At 41.1% G+C, this 22,622-nt stretch overlaps 1 protein-coding gene across 2 annotated transcripts in view; it reads right to left on the bottom strand.

The window, feature by feature from the left end:
• Positions 1-2,051: 2,051 nt before the first annotated feature.
• LOC309705129 (serine/threonine-protein kinase BRSK1-like) overlaps positions 2,052-22,622 on the bottom strand; it is a 34,545-nt gene continuing 13,974 nt past the window's right edge. Inside the window, exons 10-20 of one of the 2 annotated variants that reach the window (XM_082530740.1) lie at positions 21,899-22,063; positions 19,775-19,872; positions 19,464-19,614; positions 19,277-19,337; positions 17,377-17,983; positions 17,082-17,130; positions 14,609-14,732; positions 14,383-14,484; positions 8,875-8,983; positions 5,190-5,279; positions 2,052-5,097 (exon numbers count right to left, since the gene is read on the bottom strand). In XM_082530740.1, the coding sequence (XP_082386866.1) occupies positions 4,883-5,097; positions 5,190-5,279; positions 8,875-8,983; positions 14,383-14,484; positions 14,609-14,732; positions 17,082-17,130; positions 17,377-17,983; positions 19,277-19,337; positions 19,464-19,614; positions 19,775-19,872; positions 21,899-22,063 (1,771 nt within the window). In that variant the 3' untranslated portion in view covers positions 2,052-4,882. The remainder of the gene's footprint in view (positions 5,098-5,189; positions 5,280-8,874; positions 8,984-14,382; positions 14,485-14,608; positions 14,733-17,081; positions 17,131-17,376; positions 17,984-19,276; positions 19,338-19,463; positions 19,615-19,774; positions 19,873-21,898; positions 22,064-22,622) is intronic. The other variant, XM_082530741.1, reaches the window with a different exon arrangement.

The raw sequence follows: 22,622 nt of genomic DNA, 5'->3' as shown, positions 1-22,622 counted from the left end.
CATAATTTCTTAATAATAACATTAAGAATGAATAGGGCTGTTTTGCGACTGGGTTAGGCCTGTAGCCTTTTGCTAGCTATCACCTCAGCTAACTGGAGACACTGTACTGGTATTCTAGAGCAGTTTAACGCAATTATTTGATAAATAACATGGCTTGGCTTTTGTTCAGAGTGAAATTATATTTTATTAGACTGTTAGTAATAATTAAGAAGTAACTGTGTGCAGTGTACCCACAACAGTTACACACAGTCTGTAAATGCACCATGCTAACCAAACATGCCAATTCTTAACTGATAGCTAACTGTTAGCTCAGCAATAGTCATTGGTAGCTCTGAAACAGTAAGATTGTAATTGCTATGTGTATATATTGTTAATATGCAAATGTTCAGCAGGTATAATGCTCACCAAGTTCTTTTTTTTAGATGGGCCTAATAGCATGCTAACATTTACCAGTTAGTTCTAAACACAAAGTGCAGAAAACCACCTAGAATACATGAATTTGGTGCCAAATTACTAAGCCAATTTAGTGGACAAACTGGAATTTTCCCACTCAAATCAATTCAATAATTAAGATAATGATGCTCCTTTTATCCACAAAGACACATATCTAACTGGGCTGAAAAGGACCTTTAATTTGAAAGGCCTTAGCGTGTGTGTTGTACATAGAGACACACAGAAACACGGACTTCTTTGTTACAACAAGTAATTACATAACATTCCAGCAGATTATCATCCTGCTGTCTTTTCGTTTGAGGTCTCAATTAAGAAAAAAAAATTGAACTGAACAAACACCTAAAAGAGGCAAAGACTCAGCACTGAAGGTATTTTATGTGTGTGAAATCTTGGTCTCGCATTATAAAATGGACATCTCTAATGGCAAAAATAATAACAAAATAAATCTAAAGTGCAGAATCACAACATAAAGCTTAAAGGGCTGTTTTGCAGCATTAAAATGTTAGAATTTTAAACAAAAAAACTTTGGACTAATTGTTTAGTTTTTGTCTGCAGTACCAGACATCTAACTAACACTTCCCTGTCTTTATAACCACCTATATCCATTATTGAAAATAATCCAGGAATGCAAATAAATACATACACAAATACATAAATACATTAATAAATTAATAAATAAAATTTTTCAATAAATAGACAAACAAACTATTTCTGCCCTCTTAAATAGTTTCAAAAACGTTTCTTGACATTCACATGGTTGGTGCTATCTTGGTGTTAGACTCTAAAACTTAAAAAACTTAAAAAAAACAAAACATACCCATACGCAAAAGCTGGATCAGAGTATAAAAATGAAATACAGTAGAAACCAAAAAAAGCATCTTTCATTCCTTAGATGTGGCTTCATTTTCCTTGCCAGGCAGTTTGTGTACAGAGTCTTTATGACTACAGACACAAAGCAGTTATTTGTAACCTGCCAGTTTTGCATTGTTATCAAAGGAAATGCAGCTGAGGATGGGTTTCTGTTGCCCAGCTGTTGGGCAAAAAAGCAAACAAACACCTGGGTGTCCTGTTTAAAAAGACTTCTTCCACATTTACCTTTAAGAGGACCTATTATGATTTGTATGTCTAGTGTTAAGATATATTAATGCAAACATATTAATGCAATGAACATATGTAAATGTAATGCCAGTGAGCCAAAGGATTTCAGTCAACTCACAGTACAAGCTGACATCAACCAGAATGAGTTTCTTTTCTTCATCTGCTACAGTCATAATTCAGTCAGTACAGTTTACAAGCTCTGGGTCCTGCCCCTCTGCAGGCTTCCAGAAACAAGACAATTGGAAGAAAGTGGGCTTGTAGGGAGGGTCTAAAACAGGGGTGGGCAACTCCAGGCCTTGAGGGCAGGTTTTAGATGTGTCCTTGAACCAACACAGCTGATTTAAATGGCTAGATTAGCTCCTCAACATGTCCCGAAGTTCTCCAGAGGCCTGGTAACGAACTAATCATGTGATTCAGGTGTGTTGACCCAAGGTGAGATCCAAAACCTGCAGGACACCGGCCCTCGAGGCCTGGAATTGCTCACCCCTGGTCTAAAACGACTGAAGGGTTACAGGTAGGATTTTTAAAAGATTAAAGAAATTATATTTTAAAAACTGTAAATCATGCAATGATGCTCTAGTGTTCCAAAGTAGAAATATCATGGTCTGGAAATGAGCATAGAAGTTCCCTGCAAGTCATTTCTTAATTGTCTTTTCTATTGAGGGAGAGGTTTGAATTTTTCTCAGTACAATATTCACATGCACATATATCTGCTGCTCGGTAGAATCAGCGCCCTACCCTGCATATAAAGGTTTAGCAAATATTGAGCTGTAGCTCATTGTATTCTAAATTTATCAAAATGAAATTGTCATATTTGTCCAGCATGTGCTGGCTTGTGTGTAACTTTTAAGAAAGAAATATCAGGAATTTTACAAACCACTTATTAAAAAGAACTACAAAAAGGAAATTACATATCTGCTAATTTCAATGATTCTGTTTCAATCTATTTAGGTAACACAGAAAAGGTAGCTAAACTATAAAGCTAGCAGTGTGTACAGCCATCCAAGAATACTGCATGAATGCTAAAATCTGAATAAGGGTGGATAATGTTTTTCCATCGTGTCATCGCTGTCTGAAAACAGCACTGTTCATGCGAAATGGATAAGATAACTGAGTTATTTGCAGCTTTCAGAATTCGGAACTTCATAAATAAAAAAAATAAAAAACAGTAGATATACGACTCATTTTTCTAAACCAAATTACTTGACTGCCATCTGGTTGCAGTAAAAAGACATGTCAAGCCTAAACTCCTATTGTGTGCGGGATCTCTACGTAAGTAGCCATTTCCAGAATTTATGCCAGCGGGATGGTCAGATGGTGATGTGTAGTCACATTTCAAGGGAGATATACATCAGGTTACATTACAGATTGTAGCACAGTGCTTCAGTAAAGCCTTGATGGATGCTCAATCATCCAAGGAAATCATCCAAAGGAAAGTTAAGCTAAGTTAAACGATTTGCTGATAGTGTGTTTCAAAGTTTAAAGGCTGGCAGTTTCACCAAAATTTTAATGACGATCTGTGTAGGTTCTCACTCATCACCAAGTCATCATTAAGACATGCTACCAACAATCAGAAATTGAAGACAAATTTACTCACAACACTTTTGGGTAGCTGGAGCTGTTTGATTCAAGTTGGCCTTTATAAAGACACGAAAAACAAAAATGGAGAGGATGTGTAGATACATAAACAATCTCTTAGGACCTAATAAGTTCTAAAAATATGTTACTGTAACTTAAGTCAAGCTATCAGGTGAATATTTGTGGGTTTCCAATGTGACCGTATCCTGACGCTGGTTGGACTAACACAGACTTGTGTTAGAGCAAGGACAAAAAAGGAAAAACAGAGAAATGCTGAGAAGCTTAGATAAGACAATCAGCATTTGACAGGTCCACATACTTGCAAGGCCTTCATGTGCAACTGCTGTTTGTGGAAAAGGAGACTGGTTATTTTTAACGCTAAAGCTTCATACTAGCTTTGTCTGAACGCTGGCGTGCACTTTGCCAGGGAACAAAGATTTTGTCACTTCTTTGTTGGAGATCCACTTATGGAAGGTAAAGCTTGATTTAGACTTCTGCAGGAAATCTACATCCTAACTTACGCAGTAACCAGAAACAACCAGAAGGTTGCAGCGTAGGGTTAAAATGGGGTTCCGATTAGGGCGCAAGTTTAAGACGTCATAGCCAGTATGTAGAACAGAACTACGGTGAACAATAAAACCATGTGTATATGGCATGTGAATGTTATATGAGACAAACCTCTTTTAACAAAATATTTCTCCAAGATTGCTTTGGAGGCTTTTCACAACTTGTTCTTCTTTTCTACTACTGAACGGATACTGCTCGACCTCCTGTGTTTATGTATCCACCTTTTTCTCCCCTAGCATTGCCTGTGGTGTGTCCTAGTGTCCTTAAAATGGGGCTAAATCTAACTGGATATCCACTTTTTCTTCTCCTTCATTAAAGGCAATATGGTATCATAGCTTTAAATAAGTGTAATTCAGAAATGACTGTGGGACTTCTCATACACTCAAGCAAGTTGTGTTTGTTGATTAAGATATTCACTTTGCTGTAGGGTTATGTTACATAGCTACATCAGATCCATTGTCAGCACAGCATTAAGTTGGCTAATAATTTAAGAATTAAATCCATTTTCACAACCGAGTCTAAAACAGGACTCTCCCTATAGCTCTTGTTACTTTCATTCCTTAACGCAGCCTTCAATTAGAAACTGATGAGACGAGAGCAGAGATGGTTTCCTGTCATGTTAGGTGATGCTGAAAAGACTTGCTGATTCATGAGACAGCCAGGAAATGAGGAATGAGAATGCCTTGATGCGCTCCGTCACTGACCAACATCTTCACGAGCCACTCTGACTGACGGGTGGGAACTTGATTGTTGAGTTTGAACAATGTGTTGCATGTGATTGGTCAGTGGGAACTTCATGTGCTTTTTTTTTCGATCCATAGGAACAGGTGAACTAAATTTCTTCTATTTTCATAGTAAAGTGGAGCTTTTTGGACATCATTTGTTTTTAGGCTTGTCCCACCAGGGTGAAGCTATCCTTTAGGGCTAATTAGAGATCAGCTCCAGTAGTCTCCAAAAATATACATTTCTGAGAAAACGAGCCATTTCAGGGGGAAATCTTCATTAAATCCCTAGATCAGCTTCAAGGAAAATCTTCTCCCTTTTTCCATCCCATTGCTTAGGACTAAAAGTATGAAGCAAGGCAGGAAGTAAGGAAATAGGAAAGGAAAGAATGTGGAAAGGACTAAAGAGAGGAAGAGAAAAGGGCCCGGCATAGGGCCCTCACTTCTCTTCCACAACATTCTTTTCAAGGGTGAGCCTGTGTCCCGTTGGACGGCGAGAGTCTGGCCTTGTCTTTCCCCGACCCTCGTCTTTGTAAGACGGCTCCGCTGCTGCTTCCGCTACTGCTCCCCCCGTCTGCCGCATGCTCCCCCTCTCCCCGCTCCGATCCGCTTTCAGATCTCCTGGAGTTCTGACGTGTAGGAGTGCTGGGCTGGCGGGAAAGCTGACCGTTCTTCTCATCTAAACGGCAAGAGGTAAAGTTAGGGAGAGATGAAGTAAAGCTAACAAGCTACTACTCCGTGTGCTGTTGGTGGTGTGTTGGTGCTACTCACCAACCAATGCCTGCACAGAAGGCTGATCATGAGTACTCAGTAACTGAGCTTGAATGGTTTCCACTACCCTTTTGAATCTGCGGCTCGGACCTGAATAGAGGAAAAAAATCAGTATGTCACTTATGAGTTAGTATTTTAGGTAAAAGGACAGTAGTCTAAAAGTCCAATTTCTACTGGGTTTATCCACAGACAGCATAAAAAGTGGAAACAGCTTCTGAGTCAGAACAATAAAGCCGATGTGAAAGCACCTTAAACCTGCACCAGATGACAATATCTCTGGTTGGAAAGCGACTTCCTATCCTTTGGAAGGAATTGAAAAACAGCTTTCTGAACTCGACCTTCGTGAACACTTACCTGCTGAGTTTATGGGTTCAGTAACTCATTTTGGGTCATGTTTGGCCCACCCAAACCTTTAATCAAAACTCTGATCATCACACATGGAGAATATGAAGTATTTCTTTGTATTTTCAGTAATACAGTTTGATCTTCTGATCATTTACTTGTTGAACTGCGCCATTACATGCTTGACCGTTCTTTCCTATGAGGAGATATCCAAGATGAAAAACAGGTCAAAAACAGGAGTGTTGGTAGCAAGAACCAAATGGATGAATTTGTTTTATTAGATGAGTTTCTCCTGTAAGGCTTTCCTAGTATATCTAAGCTAAATACCAAAACCTAGATGAGAATACCTTTATCCCTTTTTATTTATCCAAAACAATAATTAAAAAAAGAAAAGACAAATCCTCCAAGTATCAATAAGTTCTTAATATGCAGACCCACATGGAATACCTTCATTGCCCACTAGAGGGGCTCAGCTATTAAGTAAATTCTTGGCATATCTCAGCATGATGTGTGTGACAAGTGGAGGACAAAAGAAGAGGCAGCAGGCCTAAAAGCTATCTATAGCAGATGAACAGTATGTGAAAGTCATGACCTTAAGAAACAGGAAGAAATCCAGCAAAGACCTGGCACAGGACCTGAGAGCTGAACTGCCCTTCAGTTGATCATCAGAAATGATCTCAGTGGAAGGGAAACAGGGCTGAGGTTGGCCAAATTACACAGGAAGTATCTTGATGCATGCTCAGTCATCCAGGTAAGTAAATCTCCAAAAGTTGATTCTGTTCATCTGGACGTAGCATTTTGTGGGAAAAACTTCTTCAGTCTCAGCTGACTGCAGGTTTCCGATCTTATAAACAGTACATTTGCATAATGACTGAAACCAGCCGACTGAAAGAACAATGGGCTGGGAGGTCAGTTCCTTAATCTTAATTATGCAAATTCTCATGACCACTGACCAAAACCCACTGATCAAAGCCCACTGATCAATGGCCATGAGTCCCATTCACAGAGAGTTGGGGAATGGCTGCAATCACAGCATTGTAAGATGGTGACAGATGTACCCTTAGGCCCCTCCTCGATTCAGAGATGGTCTTTCCCTTTTCACGTAAATGGCCTCCTTGACTCCGCCCTCAAACCAGCGTTCCTCCCTGTCCAGGATGTTACATCCTCATCATTGAAAGAGTGTCCACTGGCCTGTAGGTGTAAAGACTGCAGAGTCCTGGCCTGACGAGGTAGCTCTTCTGTGTTGTGCCATCCGCTTCGCCAGAGGTTGTTTGGTTTCCCCGATGTATAAATCCTGACAATCCTCCTGGCACTTAACAGCGTACACTATGTTACTCTGTTTGTGTCGGGGGACCCGATCTTTGGGGTGGACCAATTTTTGGCGCAGCGTGTTTTGGGGTTTAAAAGCCACAGAGACCCGGTGTTTAGAAAAAATGTGTCTCAACTCAGCTTTCTTTAGGAGCCTTTCCTGCTTTGAAAAAGTCCAGCTGGGATAACCACATTTACTCAGGGCCTTCCTGATGTTCTTCTGCCTCCCTGGCTGCTGTGTCAGTGGGGCTGGTGTTCGCTCTGTGTTGTAGCGTCCTGATGACACCCAGTTTGTGCTCCAGTGGATGATGAGAGTCAAACCTTAAATACTGATCCGTATGTGTAGGTTTACGGTACACGTCAGCTTTTAGATGTCCCCCATTACTGATGGAAATCTCACAGTCTAAGAAGGCTAACCTGCCACTTTTCATATCCTCCCTGGTGAATTTGATGGGTCGGTCCACTGAGTTAATGTGATCCGTGAAATGTGAAACGTCCTGAGATTTGATTTTCACCCAGGTGTCATCCACATATCTGAACCAATGGCTTGGTGGTGTTCCAGGGTAGCATAGCAAAGCCCTCTTTTCCACTTCTTCCATGTACAAATTGGCCACGATGGGTGAAACTGGGGAGCCCATGGCACACCCATGTTTCTGCCTGTGGAACTGACCCCTGTATGTGAAGTAGGTGGAATGAAGACACAGTTCCAAAAGCAAACACACTTGGTCGATGCTGAGAGTGGTCCTGTTGCTGAGGTTGGTGTCATCCTGTAATCTCTTACGGACTACTACTACTGTTTATAATATTTGGGGAAACCTGCAGTCAGCTGAGACTGAAGAAGTCACTTGGATGAGTGACGAAACGTTTCTCCCACAAAACGCTACGTCCAGATGAACAACATTCAACAATCAACATTTGGAGATACACAGGAACTGGACTGAAAGTCAGTACTAACACGTCTTTGTCAACATGTGCTGAGAAGGTTAGCAGAAAGGTACAACAGTGACAGTACTATCTGGAAAGTGTCTGATTAGATGTCTAATGGCTTCATTTTTCAGCATGACAATAATACTAAACACACTTCCAATCCAGTAAAAACATAACCTGGATAGAAAAACGCACAATGGAACACAATCGGTTATGGATTGGCCTCCCCAGAGCCGCGTGGGATCATCTTGACAGAGGACAGAACAAAAGGCAGCCAACATCCAAAGAAGAGCTTTGAATGTCCTTCAAGAACCTTGGAGAACTATTCCTGAGGACTACTTAATAAAGAAATAAGGAGAAAACATGCCTGAGAGTTCAAAGTATGTTGAAGAATAAAGGTGGTCCTACCAAATACCGTCTGTCAAGCTCAACTGCACATCACTGCACACATCTTCTGATTTCCACAGCAAAATCTAAAGACTTTAGTTAGCACTGTATTTTCCTCTGTTAGCTGATAAATCAGGTGCTGTTATTGGCTCAAACATGATGATGTCAGACCCAGTTTAAGTGTTTGTGATCGTTTCAGTAATTTTCTCTATCTTGTATTTGTCACCTTTAGGAATGCAGTCAACCATCCTCACAGTGGATTCAAACAGATTGTGAAGGAATGAAATAACACATGCATATAACAGAGAGTAATACAGTTTCATTAGTGTCAGCCTTGCTGTTTCTTGCTCCGAACGCTGTAGATCTTCTAGGAAAACAAGCTGGGCTTTTATTGTGAAGCAGCTGCAACAAAAATAGTGTATTTTCCAATGTGTTCATCACTGACAGTGACTTCTCATCTAATACTATAAATCTTAAACTATAAAACGAGACGTTTTTCCTCCATTGGTTGAATATTAAATTTGTTTTAGACGTATCACATGGCTAATTTCCCCCCTTTTCCCCTTGTTTAACCAAACCTTAACTCACAGAGGTTCTGCTTTAATCTGCTGAATGGGTGAGGTTGCAGAAACTGAAGTATGCCCCTGACACAGTGCAGCATTCATTTGCATCTGTCTGGTAACTCCTCACATGTGGAAGCGTTAGGACTCTGGTCTCCTACCTGATATTAAAGTGAAGGTCACGCTGTAAATGCCCAGCTCTCGTCTCCCTTCTCTCTCTGCTCGTTCCCTCTCTCGCTCCCTCTCTCCCTCAGAGAAAGCGATGTCCACCTACGGGAGGAAAAGGACTCTGTAAATCAAAGCGCCCACGTAATTGCTGCATTTTTGAAAACGCTCACTTTCTTTGTCATTGGAAATTTTCAAATTCTACACATAGTGACACCAGATTACCTCGGCTAAAGAGTTTGTAAAATAAACCGAGCAACCTTCAGCCGTACTCCATGGAAGATTAGACTATAACATTTTTTTTATTAATTTTAATTATTATTTTCAATTAAAATACAGGCAGACAAAGACTTTCAGTGGTTTACCACTTTACATATGAATAACATTTCTGATCTGTACACTGTGTAAGGCAGTATTTGTGTGTTATCAAAATAATAGGTCCGACTCAGCTGGGTTTGTGTTAAATAAAACCAAATTTAGTGCCTGCTTCATTCAGCACTATCAGCTGCTTGTGGGCCACACGGGTCCCTGAGGGTAATCACCTGCTACAGCTCCATGACAAATACATACCGTTACTTAGAACATGAAGGTGACATTACTGTACTGTAGTACATTTGATGCTTTTCTTTATATGATCTTCAGTATATTATAAGACCTCTTCGAGTACACTGCAGCTCCCAGTTCTTTGATAAAAGCCTGAATAATGAACGCCATTACCAGGTGTGTTGACCCAGGGTGATATCTAAAACCTGCAGGACACCGGCTCTCGAGGCCTGGAGTTCAACACCCCTGCTCTAGAGCTTGGTTTAGACTTCTTGTTGGTCTGATTGTCTTTACTTGTTTTCATCTGTGGCTTGTTCCCCAGTTGTCTCCACTCATACAGGGAGTGCAGAATTATTAGGCAAATGAGTATTTTGTCCACATCATCCTCTTCATGCATGTTGTCTTACTCCAAGCTGTATAGGCTCGAAAGCCTACTACCAATTAAGCATATTAGGCGATGTGCATCTCTGTAATGAGAAGGGGTGTGGTCTAATGACATCAACACCCTATATCAGGTGTGCATAATTATTAGGCAACGTCCTTTCCTTTGGCAAAATGGGTCAAAAGAAGGACTTGACAGGCTCAGAAAAGTCAAAAATAGTGAGATATCTTGCAGAGGGATGCAGCAGTCTCAAAATTGCAAAGCTTCTGAAGCGTGATCATCGAACAATCAAGCGTTTCATTCAAAATAGTCAACAGGGTCGCAAGAAGCGTGTGGAAAAACCAAGGCGCCAAATAACTGCCCATGAACTGAGAAAAGTCAAGCGTGCAGCTGCCAAGATGCCACTTGCCACCAGTTTGGCCATATTTCAGAGCTGCAACATCACTGGAGTGCCCAAAAGCACAAGGTGTGCAATACTCAGAGACATGGCCAAGGTAAGAAAGGCTGAAAGACGACCACCACTGAACAAGACACACAAGCTGAAACGTCAAGACTGGGCCAAGAAATATCTCAAGACTGGTTTTTCTAAGGTTTTATGGACTGATGAAATGAGAGTGAGTCTTGATGGGCCAGATGGATGGGCCCGTGGCTGGATTGGTAAAGGGCAGAGAGCTCCAGTCCCACTCAGACGCCAGCAAGGTGGAGGTGGAGTACTGGTTTGGGCTGGTATCATCAAAGATGAGCTTGTGGGGCCTTTTCGGGTTGAGGATGGAGTCAAGCTCAACTCCCAGTCCTACTGCCAGTTTCTGGAAGACACCTTCTTCAAGCAGTGGTACAGGAAGAAGTCTGCATCCTTCAAGAAAAACATGATTTTCATGCAGGACAATGCTCCATCACACGCGTCCAAGTACTCCACAGCGTGGCTGGCAAGAAAGGGTATAAAAGAAGAAAAACTAATGACATGGCCTCCTTGTTCACCTGATCTGAACCCCATTGAGAACCTGTGGTCCATCATCAAATGTGAGATTTACAAGGAGGGAAAACAGTACACCTCTCTGAACAGTGTCTGGGAGGCTGTGGTTGCTGCTGCACGCAATGTTGATGGTGAACAGATCAAAACACTGACAGAATCCATGGATGGCAGGCTTTTGAGTGTCCTTGCAAAGAAAGGTGGCTATATTGGTCGCTGATTTGTTTTTGTTTTGTTTTTGAATGTCAGAAATGTATATTTGTGAATGTGGAGATGTTATATTGGTGTCACTGGTAAAAATAAATAATTGAAATGGGTATATATTTGTTTTTTGTTAAGTTGCCTAATAATTATGCACAGTAATAGTCACCTGCACACACAGATATCCCCCTAAAATAGCTAAAACTAAAAACAAACTAAAAACTACTTCCAAAAACATTCAGCTTTGATATTAATGAGTTTTTTGGGTTCATTGAGAACATGGTTGTTGTTCAATAATAACATTATTCCTCAGAAATACAACTTGCCTAATAATTCTGCACTCCCTGTAGTCCCGTCTACCCTATTTCCTTTGATGAAGCATCTGTGTATCTCTCCTAGTGTATTCTCTGTAAATGACGATTTTTTTTATTTCTTTTTTTAAAATTTTTTGGATATCTGTTTCTTGCTTTTTGTTATTTTCTCTGCCTTGACTCCAGCATTTGGGTCCTTTGTTCTATAAATTGGCTAGCTAGCTAGTTTCACTCGTTTTAACAAGTCGGCATCGCATCTTACTTCGTCTGTCACATAAGGCCTCCACTTCAAAATAGGTTAATTTTGCTCTGTTTTGGTTCATTCATAGAGCCAAATATTTGTCCTTTGTTCACATTTACATTTTAGTTTTACATCTACTTAGTTTACAGGGGTGTCCAAAATCATAGCATCAGGCTGCTTTTGTAGACCGATTACATCACAGTGACGCGACGAAGGCTGTCCAAATTCGAAGACTCCTCCAAATGCGTCCTTCATTTCCCCATTTTTGAAGGATGGGTCGGTGTATCCTTCGTGGCCCAACCTATCCCAGAATGCATAGCGCAGCCAATTCCAGTTTCCAACAATGGCGGCAGCTACAGTGGGGCAAAAAAGTATTTAGTCAGCCACCGATTGTGCAAGTTCCCCCACTTAAAATGATGACAGAGGTCAGTAATTTGCACCAGAGGTACACTTCAACTGTGAGAGACAGAATGTGAAAAAAAAATCCATGAATCCACATGGTAGGATTTGTAAAGAATTTATTCATAAATTAGGGTGGAAAATAAGTATTTGGTCACCTCAAACAAGGAAAATCTCTGGCTCTCAGAGACCTGTAACGTCTTCTGTAAGAAGCTTTTCTGTCCCCCACTCGTTACCTGTATGAATGGCACCTGTTTGAACTCATCATCTGTATAAAAGACACCTGTCCACAGTCTCAAACAGTCAGACTCCAAACTCCGCCATGGCCAAGACCAAAGAGCTTTCGAAGGACACCAGGAAAAGTATTGTAGACCTGCACCAGACTGGGAAGAGTGAATCTACAATAGGCAAGCAGCTTGGTGTGAAAAAATCAACTGTGGGAGCAATCATCAGAAAATGGAAGACATACAAGACCACTGATAATCTCCCTCGATCTGGGGCTCCACGCAAGATCTCATCCCGTGGGGTCAGAATGATCATGAGAACGGTGAGCAAAGATCCCAGAACCACACGGGGGGACCTGGTGAATGACCTGCAGAGAGCTGGGACCAAAGTAACAAAGGTCACCATCAGTAACACACTACAACGGCAGGGAATCAAATCCCGCAGTGCCAGACGTGTTCCGCTGCTGAAGCCAGTGCATGTCCAGGCCCGTCTGAAGTTTGCCAGAGAGCACATGGATGATACAGCAGAGGATTGGGAGAATGTCATGTGGTCAGATGAAACCAAAGTAGAACTTTTTGGTATAAACTCAACTCATCGTGTTTGGAGGAAGAAGAATACTGAGTTGCATCCCAAGAACACCATACCTACTGTGAAGCATGGGGGTGGAAACATCATGCTATGGGGCTGTTTTTCTGCCAAGGGGACAGGACGACTGATCCGTGTTAAGGACAGAATGAATGGGGCCATGTATCGTGAGATTTTGAGCCAAAACCTCCTTCCATCAGTGAGAACTTTGAAGATGAAACGAGGCTGGGTCTTCCAACATGACAATGATCCAAAACACACCGCCCGGGAAACAAAGGAGTGGCTCCGTAAGAAGCATTTGAAAGTCCTGGAGTGGCCTAGCCAGTCTCCAGACCTCAACCCCATAGAAAATCTGTGGCGGGAGTTGAAAGTCCGTGTTGCTCGGCGACAGCCCCAAAACATCACTGCTCTCGAGAAGATCTGCATGGAGGAATGGGCCAAAATACCAGCTACTGTGTGTGCAAACCTGGTAAAGACCTATAGTAAACGTTTGACCTCTGTTATTGCCAACAAAGGTTATGTTACAAAGTATTGAGTTGTATTTTTGTTATTGACCAAATACTTATTTTCCACCCTGATTTACCAATAAATTCTTTACAAATCCTACCATGTGGATTCATGGATTTTTCTTTCACATTCTGTCTCTCACAGTTGAAGTGTACCTCTGGTGCAAATTACTGACCTCTGTCATCATTTTAGGTGGGGGAACTTGCACAATCGGTGGCTGACTAAATACTTTTTTGCCCCACTGTACTTAGTTTTAATATTACTCTTATTATTCTTTCTGGGTCACAAAATAAACTTTTAAGATATTTTCAGGCAAGAATGTAGCTGTGTAAACTTCAAATATCTGCTCTGTTTATCAAGACACCACATATTTGCATATAATGCTCCGACAGTTTCGGAGACGTCTGTTACCCACCAGCTTGATAGCTAGCCAGGGCGAGTAAAGCGAACTCCCGGCACATCGTTTCAAACCCCCCACGGGGGTAAACTCTGGGTAAACAGGATATATGAGTCACTTAGATAACTTAAAAATGTCATTGTTTGGCTTTTTTCAGTGTTTTATTTGTTCATGAGTAAATCGGTTTGGCTGTGATTAAAGTTATAGTTTTCACACAGCTGAATAAATGTCAAACGGAAAACTGACTAAACAGAAGTGTGAGATGGTCGAGGATTTCCGCCAGTGTCCTGTTTCTTATATTTTAGATAGCAAGGAGCAGACGGCTGAGTTTATTAAACTCCGAGACAGTGGTGATGCAAAACTGAAGACTAGACCCATTTCACAGCCGCTCACTTACGGCCTACCCGGCCTTCGGAGGACCCGGTCCACGTAGACCATGAAGGCCGGGTCCTCAGAAGGATGCAGCCTATGAATTTGGACAACCCCTACATCTACCATCTAGACCACTCACTGTACATTTACATCCCTCAAAGCTTCTTTTGAAAAAAGTGTTAAACAAAGATCCACAAATGGGGTTTTAAGTACTTTTATAACCCTCAATTCTTTTAAGGAAGGAGTATTTCCACCAAAAGGTTTTAGAACTTCAAAGCGTTCATCAAAAGTGCTTATTCCTTACAAGACTGACTGACAACATGCAAAACACTTCTGTTAGAGCTGAGGAGGTAATAAGAACGGAGTAATACTTGGAATTTGACAGGTTTCTGGAAGACAGAAGGACCACCAGAGGACTTGTATTCTGCCCGGAAACTATTCTGAGACACCACACTGTGGCAGAGGGATGGGATCTGCAGAAGACAAAGAAAAAAGTGATGCCAAGTTATGACGATCGAATCTCAAATTTGTGCGTTTAACACCGCCGTGGGAATCGTACTAATATGTCGAAGCTTATCTAAGTTTGTCTGCACTCACGGAGAGAAAAGCTTGGACGATGTCAGCCTTGATAGAGCTGAGCGGCTTGTCTCTGATCAAGACAAAGATCTGCTCCTCTTTCTCCAGCGTGATGAAGTTACCAAACCAGGACCGCTTCACCAGCCTGCAAATTAATCAGATTAGTTTCAGTCACACGTTTTATACAGTACAAATAGAAAAATAATGGCTCACTCATCCATAAGCACTGACACAGCACAGAGATTAAAGGTTAAATTCACTAAAAATGGACAAGAAAGCACAACTACAACCAAGTCAGTCGATAACACAGTAATATCACACGTCACAGTGGAGCGCTAAGCAACATGTATTTTCATCCTTGATGTGTCAGCCCACAGTAACAGAGTTGTTTTTTGGCTTTTGGGTGAAGCACAGTAAAAGTGGTAAAAAGTTACCTGGTTATTTAGTGAAAGATGACTGTTTACTGTCATTTACTCTTTTTCAGATATGTTGCTGCTGAGTGTTTTAGGCTGAACTGCAAATCAAAGTCTAACAGTGTCTAAAACCATATAACAAGCTCCACATGTTCTCTCTTTCTAATATGATAATGTAAGTCAGGCATCTCTACGGTGGCCTGAGAGGTCAAATGCACTGCAGCTTAAGAAAACACCAGCAAATGTTGGTGTTTTTGGACAGGAAATAACGTGACTGAAACCAGAGCATGTAAAGGAGTCCTCTGAGAGAGTGCCGTGAGGGACAAAAAGATGAGATTCATTTAATACTGTAGATAAATGTTTGCTATCAGCTGTTTGCCATAAGCTTGTCACTTCTGCAGCTGGTCCATGACGTTACCGTCTCTCCAAAAAACACTCGCTCGAGTGTTTGTTGTGTTTTGAGTGCTTTTGTAGCATTTTTCTATGTGTTGGTGTTTTGTTTTTTAATTTGAAGTGCTTTTGACCTTTGAGGGCCATCGTACATCCCCCCCAGTAGAGGTGTGCCATATTGTAAATTCTGGTATTGATCCAATACCAAATACTTACATGGCCTAAACCGAGGCCGATACCAACAGCGATATGTTCAACCAATAAGTGCAGCTTATGTAGTGGAGGGCAGTGTGTCATGACTTACGAGATAAATCTTCACCACTAAATCTCTGTGATTTTTACTTTGAACATTAAAAAAGTTCAGACAACAAAAAAACCCTGTTCAGCCTTTCATGAAGTTTGAAACAAGCTTTGTTGGAGACCTGGAATGTCAATGTGTCTTTCTCTAAACGACTTTGGGTCAGCTGTAGGCTACGAATAAAATCAACAAAGGTTACAATGTTTTTCATTTTCAAAAAAAGAATTCAGTCGGCTACATACTGAACACAGAGGATAGAAACAAAGTATCGATCTTGTCGCGCCAGTATTGGTCCAATACTGATACCAGTGCTGATATTCAGGCTATTAATATTTTCGATCTGCCCACCTCCTCCCCAGAGTGTGTGTTTGAATCTTAAACTTAAGATACTGGAGCAAACTTACTCTCTGCTGTGTTATAATAAACTAGCCCTTTAGCCCTGTTCTAAATGACTTATTTCAGTGTGAAGCATGGTGTGAACATGATGCTTCAAACTCTCAGTTTCTGAATGTTTATCTGCAAACAGCAGCTTTAACTTGTGTCTTAAACCAATGTCTATGGTGATTTTGGTAAAATCGTGACTTTTATCTTGGAAAATGGCTTGCAAGTGACGGCTAATTAACAAGGAGTTAACGTGCCATACCTGTTCTGTTGTCTGACAGCAGAAACAGAAAAATTATATACATGAGAAGAGCTTTAATGGAAAGTTGGCTGTATTAAAACACAGTAAATGCGAAGAGAGATAGTAGCACAAAAGCAAACAGCGCTAAAGAGGTGAAAGCCAGCTGAGTGTAGTTTGCACTGAAGCACAAAAGGCAAAAGAAAAGATGAAAAAAGCAGAGCAACCAACAACCAATACACAGTTCCTGCATATTGGTTTCAAATCGGTCTTAAAACTGTTGGCTGTGCCTCAGCATTACACTTTCAACACATCTGTGTGCTGTGGGGGACAGTCAGTGCTGATGTTGACTGTAGCAGCATTAGATGCTACGTGCTAACACAAACCGGTTCTTTAGAAATAAATAAACATTGTTGTATTCACCCTGGCAGCCAACAAATGTTTGATATTTGTTTTTTGGCTGTGACAGTTTAGAGCTAGCAGGAATGGCTCCATTCATTCTGAATGTAAGAGATCAACATCTAAAAATTGCTGCTCATTCGGTTACGACATCAGAAATGACTGCAAACTTGAATTGTTGATTCAGAGACAAGCCCACTGATCTATAGAAGGAAAGGAACAAAGTGAGAGGATGATCTGATCGGTGATGGGGGATGGGCTTTTCTCTTACTTTGTGGGTCTTTAGACATGTAAGTGAAAGAAGGAGGATTTTGCAAAACACAGTGCGCCCCTTTGAGTTGTAGGAAAGAAAACTGATTGAATGTGTGTACTTACTCTGGGCTGGATTCTGGCGTTAAGCTGGACATATCCTCTGATGTAGGAACTGGAGTCAGAGAGAGGGAAAGAAAAGGTCAGTAATTCTTGATGACAGGCTCAAATGTAATTGCTGTAATTACATATTATTAGAAAATAAGATGTTACTTAACACTGCCCCAGGCATCAGGCTGGAACACGTGCTACTTTCTTAGTAACAATAGATTCTATCTTGGATTCATCTCTTCATAAGATTCATTTGCTCTTGGCTAAAAGACTATTTTCTTTAATTGTGTGTCTTAAACTCCTTATTCACCTTGTAGTTTGCGCCTGTGGAAGCGCGGAGAGCCCAGAAGGTTGTTCTTGAATGAGTTGAGCCTGGATCTCCAGTGAGCAGAGCCCGAGGCAGCCATCCCACCACTGCCCCCCGGGCTGGAGGGCGGGGTCAGCGACAGCGAGGCAGCTCCGTCCGCTCTGGAGGAAGAAGACGAGGAGGAAGAGGAGGGAGGGGTGGTGGAGGAAGGGTGTTGGAGTTGGTGCACAGGCGTGCCCAGCGGGGTGGGCAGCGGCGAGCCTTGCGGTGTGACCTGCGACACAGGGGGAGGGGTGGCAGAGGAGTTAGAGGACGAGTGGACGTTCTTGGACTTGAAGACAGATGGTGACGGGAAGTTGAAGAAGCGTGGAATGGGGGAGAGTATAGGGGAGGGCGAAGGGGAAGGGGAGCGTGGTGTCTGGAGTGGGAGGGACTTCATGGTGTGAAGCTGGGGCCGTTCTGCGGGGCCTTTTGAGGGCAAGGTCTGGGTTTTTGGGTCAGGCGCCGGGCGGGTAGGTCGAGGGGTGGTGGCACTTCCTGGTTTGGGGTCTTTGGAGGAGGAAGCGGAGGTGGAGGTGACTTCTGATTGGCTGAAAGTGAAGACCGGACTCTGATTGGTAGACAGAGAGAGATGGAAACAGGTACAGACAGATGTGAGAGGAAGAAATGGTCATGAAATATGATTCATGGATATGATTTATCAGCGAACCTCATCGAGATGCAACAACGAACGATGGAATTAATTACTTCTACTTCTATCATAAATGTGTATCTGTCAGACACTTTTTACCCATGTCAGCATGAGAACAGAGATCTTTGCATGAGGCAGCATGACATGGCAATGCATATGACTCAGGATGTAACGATATGATGGCGAGGCATGAGAAGCGATGACAGCTTGTGATATATATGAAAAAGTCACAATACAGGAAATTTGTTTTTGTCAAGACGTGAACTGATGATGCATGTACTAAAGCAACTGACAACACACACACACAGACACACTATTTGTGTTTTACTGGTACCACGCTACAACACACTACCTTGCAGAAAAGCACGTGAGAATGATATTTAATGATATATTAATAATACTAATAACTACCAAAATGTAAGTTTTCCATGAAATTATACATTAAATAAACATTCCGTTGATAAATTCCTAAATGATTAATTATTGGACCTGTGATTTTGTATATTGCAGTTACATTTTATTAAATGTATTTTGGGCAAAGAATAATGTTTTTGTATGTGTTTGTGTGTCTTTAAATAACCATCTGAATCCAAACACAGCCTCACACTACTGTTACTTTAGAAATTCAGTTTTTAGCAAAAGATATGGAAATGGAAACATTCCTGCTGTGGAAGAATCCACACTTTGTCTGCTAGTTGATATTTCCAGCAGCTCATTATGTACAGTCTTTGTGTCCAGCTAAGCTAACTTTCTGGCTCTACTAGCTTTATGCTAATGGTTTATCGTTTAAAAAGTTAACTCTTCGTTGTAGTGCTCATAAACAATAACAGCAAATCTGCGGAGCGCTACATTAGCATATGTAGCTAATACAATAAAACTGAGAAACTGTGCACCTGTTAGCAAGTTACACTGTATCAAATCTGAGAGAGTAATGAAGATGAGCTGTAGCTTAGTGTCCTTACAAAAACAATAACTGTATAAAGACTCTGTCACATGGGTGCACATTACAAATGAACTGTAACAGTCTGTGCCACTCCTATACTTTTACACAATCATGTTGTCAAATAATATAAAATACAGCATATGTATTCTGAATAGATATAGGTTGGTTATATGGACTATGTTTAAAACATTTAAAACAACTAAACAGAAAAATTGCCTAAACCTAGCCACCGAGATCCACACAGAAACAATATAGGGTGAAGTTCTTACCCTGGGACTGCTAAGAGGACTGGAGGACAGACCTGTGGAGGCCCCACTGACTGAACGAGACCTTTCAAAGACAGCAGAAAGTAACACATGCGCTCAATCATCAAAAAAATATTCTGGCAGTTTGTAGCTCTAATCTCTTCCAAAGCTGAACACTTTGTTCTCACTTGTAGTTTTAAACAGTTAGTACCTCTGGCTGTATGCATTAGTGTCCAGGGCCCTGCGAGGCGGGGTGGGAGAAACCTGTTCTGTGACACTGAGGACCTCTAAACTCTTCCTCTCCGGACGACTGCGGCCATAACGATTCAGCATGGGGGAGTCAACACGCTTCCTGGGTGGGTCTGCGAGACAAAAATATTTGTGAATTAATTGAAATGGAAATGCAAGAAATAATTAAAAACATCTCTGGACATTTTCAAGAATAAATAGTAGCATGAACGAAGGTCAACATATACATTTAGAGCTTTACATCTTATTTTTTTATGGTCAGGACGATCTCACCTATGTCATTCCTTGGTGGCAGATCCTCGTCCTCACAGCTGGGGTATCGCTCTTTCCTGTCCAACAGGAGGTAGTAGATCATCTTTTCCTGGTTCTCCCTGCAGAAACAAGCGTAGTAAAGCAGGAATTAAATGCTGGGGGGAAAAATGTAACAGCCAAAAGGTCAGTCTTTGGTCATCATAAAGACTTTACAAAGATGTTAAAAAAGACGTGCAAGGCGATGATGTCTTTGTTTGCTTTCATGGATTGCTAGTTAAAGTTCTACAGGACCTGAAGTGTTTTTGCAGGATTGTGTGCTAGTGGTCATTAAAAAGAAATTACTTTTTTAACCTACCTGTATCTATGTCTAGCTAGCTGGCTAGGTAGCAAACTATATAACTGAGAGAAAGTGGTCATCTTTTGCTAAATCTAATATCTATATGTGAAAAAAAAACCATGTATTAGAGTAACTTGGTCATACAGTAAGTACATTTTGATGCATAATGTCTAAATAAAGTAGACACACTACTAGCTAACTTTTTTTGCTTGCTTTGGGTCACTTCCTGATTGGGGAAAGTAAGTATTCATTGTTCATGTCAACAAAGTTCAGTGTCAACTCTAAACCTGCCTTTGTGAATTATTTGAAGGTGAGGCAACAAATTAACAAGTTATTACAAACATTAGCAGTTTTGGAAGTCATGTTGCTGCCACACGGATCAGCTAGCTGCTAGCGCCTCTGCTACAGTGGTTGCTAACCCTGTCTGCATGCTTGTAGTATGAAAAACTGCTCCTCCTGCTGTGGCAAGTAAAAGAGCCAGGATATAATAAGGATAAGAATACGAATTATTTTGCACTGCAGACATGTTTCATAAAGCTAAGGACTGCACAGCTGGATAATTATATATGCGTCTAAGAGGATTTTCTGATGGTTTCTCTATATAAATAATTGCACTTTGCTCCTTTTCACTTTTACTCTTATTGTTATTTTGTGGCTTTTCCCCCTAAAATTATTAATACTTGCAACTGAAATATAATAAATCAGAAAAAAAGTTTAGAGATCAGATTAAGGACTCTTTCAAATCACGTCACCTTTAATTCTCCTCCAACTGTAACCAAAGCCGTCCTGCCCACCTGCTATTCAAACCCTTCCAAGGGGCAGCCAATCAGAAGAAAGTTGGCAACAGAAAGGGAGCTTAAATGGCTAAAATAAAGAACAAATGATTCACACTATGTGCAGAGCCACTCCACTCATAGCGGCGACCTTCGAAGGACATTTGAAAATGTACTTTTTGAATTTTCTTAAGTGAATATTCAGGAAATAGATTAACTGTCCAGGCTACCAATTCTTGTTTCTGTTACTCTATATCACAGACATTAAACTGTCATATATCCCATGATGTTGCAATTGTTGCAGGTTTTAAGAGAATTTAAAGGAGCTTTTTATCCCTGAAAATTTCATGTGGCTAACTTGTTTAAGTCATAAGGTCAAATCTGACATGTGTTACATTTATTAAATATACATCCAAAAACATCTCAGTTGATTCAGAGGGTGATTGGTTTTATACAGTAGTATCCAGCTCCTTTCCTCAGGCTGAGTTCACTTCACAAAGAACAAAGTTTTTTAATAACTTTTTTAATGACTCTTTTATGTATGTATTGTTTTTATTACTGCCATGAAGAGACTAAATACAATTTTATTTTGGAGCCTCGTGTGGTGGGTGAACATCCACGTTAATTCTGCAGACGGAGAGGACGGACAGAGAGGAAAATGCGAGAGGCATTGTTTGCATTGTTGCTCTTGTTCCTGCCATGTCAGGCAGTTCATGATGTAAGTAACTGGCTGGCCACAATGAGACAAAGAGATAATGAGAAAAAGAGAAATTAAATCAGCAACACAGAGTCGTGTTTTCTGTTTTTACTTGCTCAGTATGTATACAAGCACACTTACATTTAAAAACTGCACTTAGCGCCTGTGCAAGAGCTGAGATGCCAGCGGCTGTGATGTTGTAAACTCAGGAATCAGGAGGAATAACGGAGAAACAGGCATGTGGACGTAAATCTGATTTGTGAGTTGAACCGTGGTTGGCACAGATTCGGCAATATCTCGGATGTAAAAGTGGACATTTCTGTGTTGTATTTACTCACTCCTCACTTGTAAGGTCCTGTGTGAGTTTAACCCGATCTCTGAAGCACCCTAGGGAGTACATGCTTTCCAGGACATCAGGGTCAAGCTCAGTTAAGGACAGTATCCTCTTCATACACACTCGGCGAGGGGGAGGCTGCTCTGGACAGGGCTCGTTCCGACCGCCCCTGGCACAAAAACAAAAAGTCAGTCTATTTAGGCTGTGTAATTAAAAATGCTTTCTCTGAAGAAAGTTTAGCATGTGGTGCAGTGAACACCGCCACATCAGCCACAGGCTTTCATGTTTAAGTATAAATAGATCTGGTTTAAGCATGACTATTGAAAGAGATAGTAGAGGTAGTATTGTTTCACTTACACCCTGACAGAAAATAAAAATGTGAGAATAACTGAAAAGCTTAATTTTGCTTTCCAAAATCCAGGCCGGGAGCTACTCTTGGTCTCCAAGACTGCAGGACTGAAGAGAGAAATCCCAAAATAGATCACAGGATTCACTCACCTACTTGTAGTTAACGCTCACTGATGGTGTACTTTATGTATGAGACACGGTATTTCAGTACCAGCATGACTTAAAAGCTTTATATTTAAGAATTGGAATTAGGAAAGACATCTTATGATTCCATAAAATGCTATTTGACTTTGTTAAATTTAACAAGGGGAAATTCTGCAGAGATTTCTTACGCTGCCTTTGAAACAGTTCCTTTGAAGGATCATAGTAAGCTGGTATGT

The sequence above is a fragment of the Aulonocara stuartgranti genome (assembly GCF_965226115.1).
Source record: "Aulonocara stuartgranti genome assembly, chromosome: 4".
NCBI classification, from domain to species: domain Eukaryota; kingdom Metazoa; phylum Chordata; class Actinopteri; order Cichliformes; family Cichlidae; genus Aulonocara; species Aulonocara stuartgranti.
The sequence above is the reverse complement of the archived record's forward strand: the minus strand, read 5'-3'. Positions and strand labels throughout refer to the sequence as shown.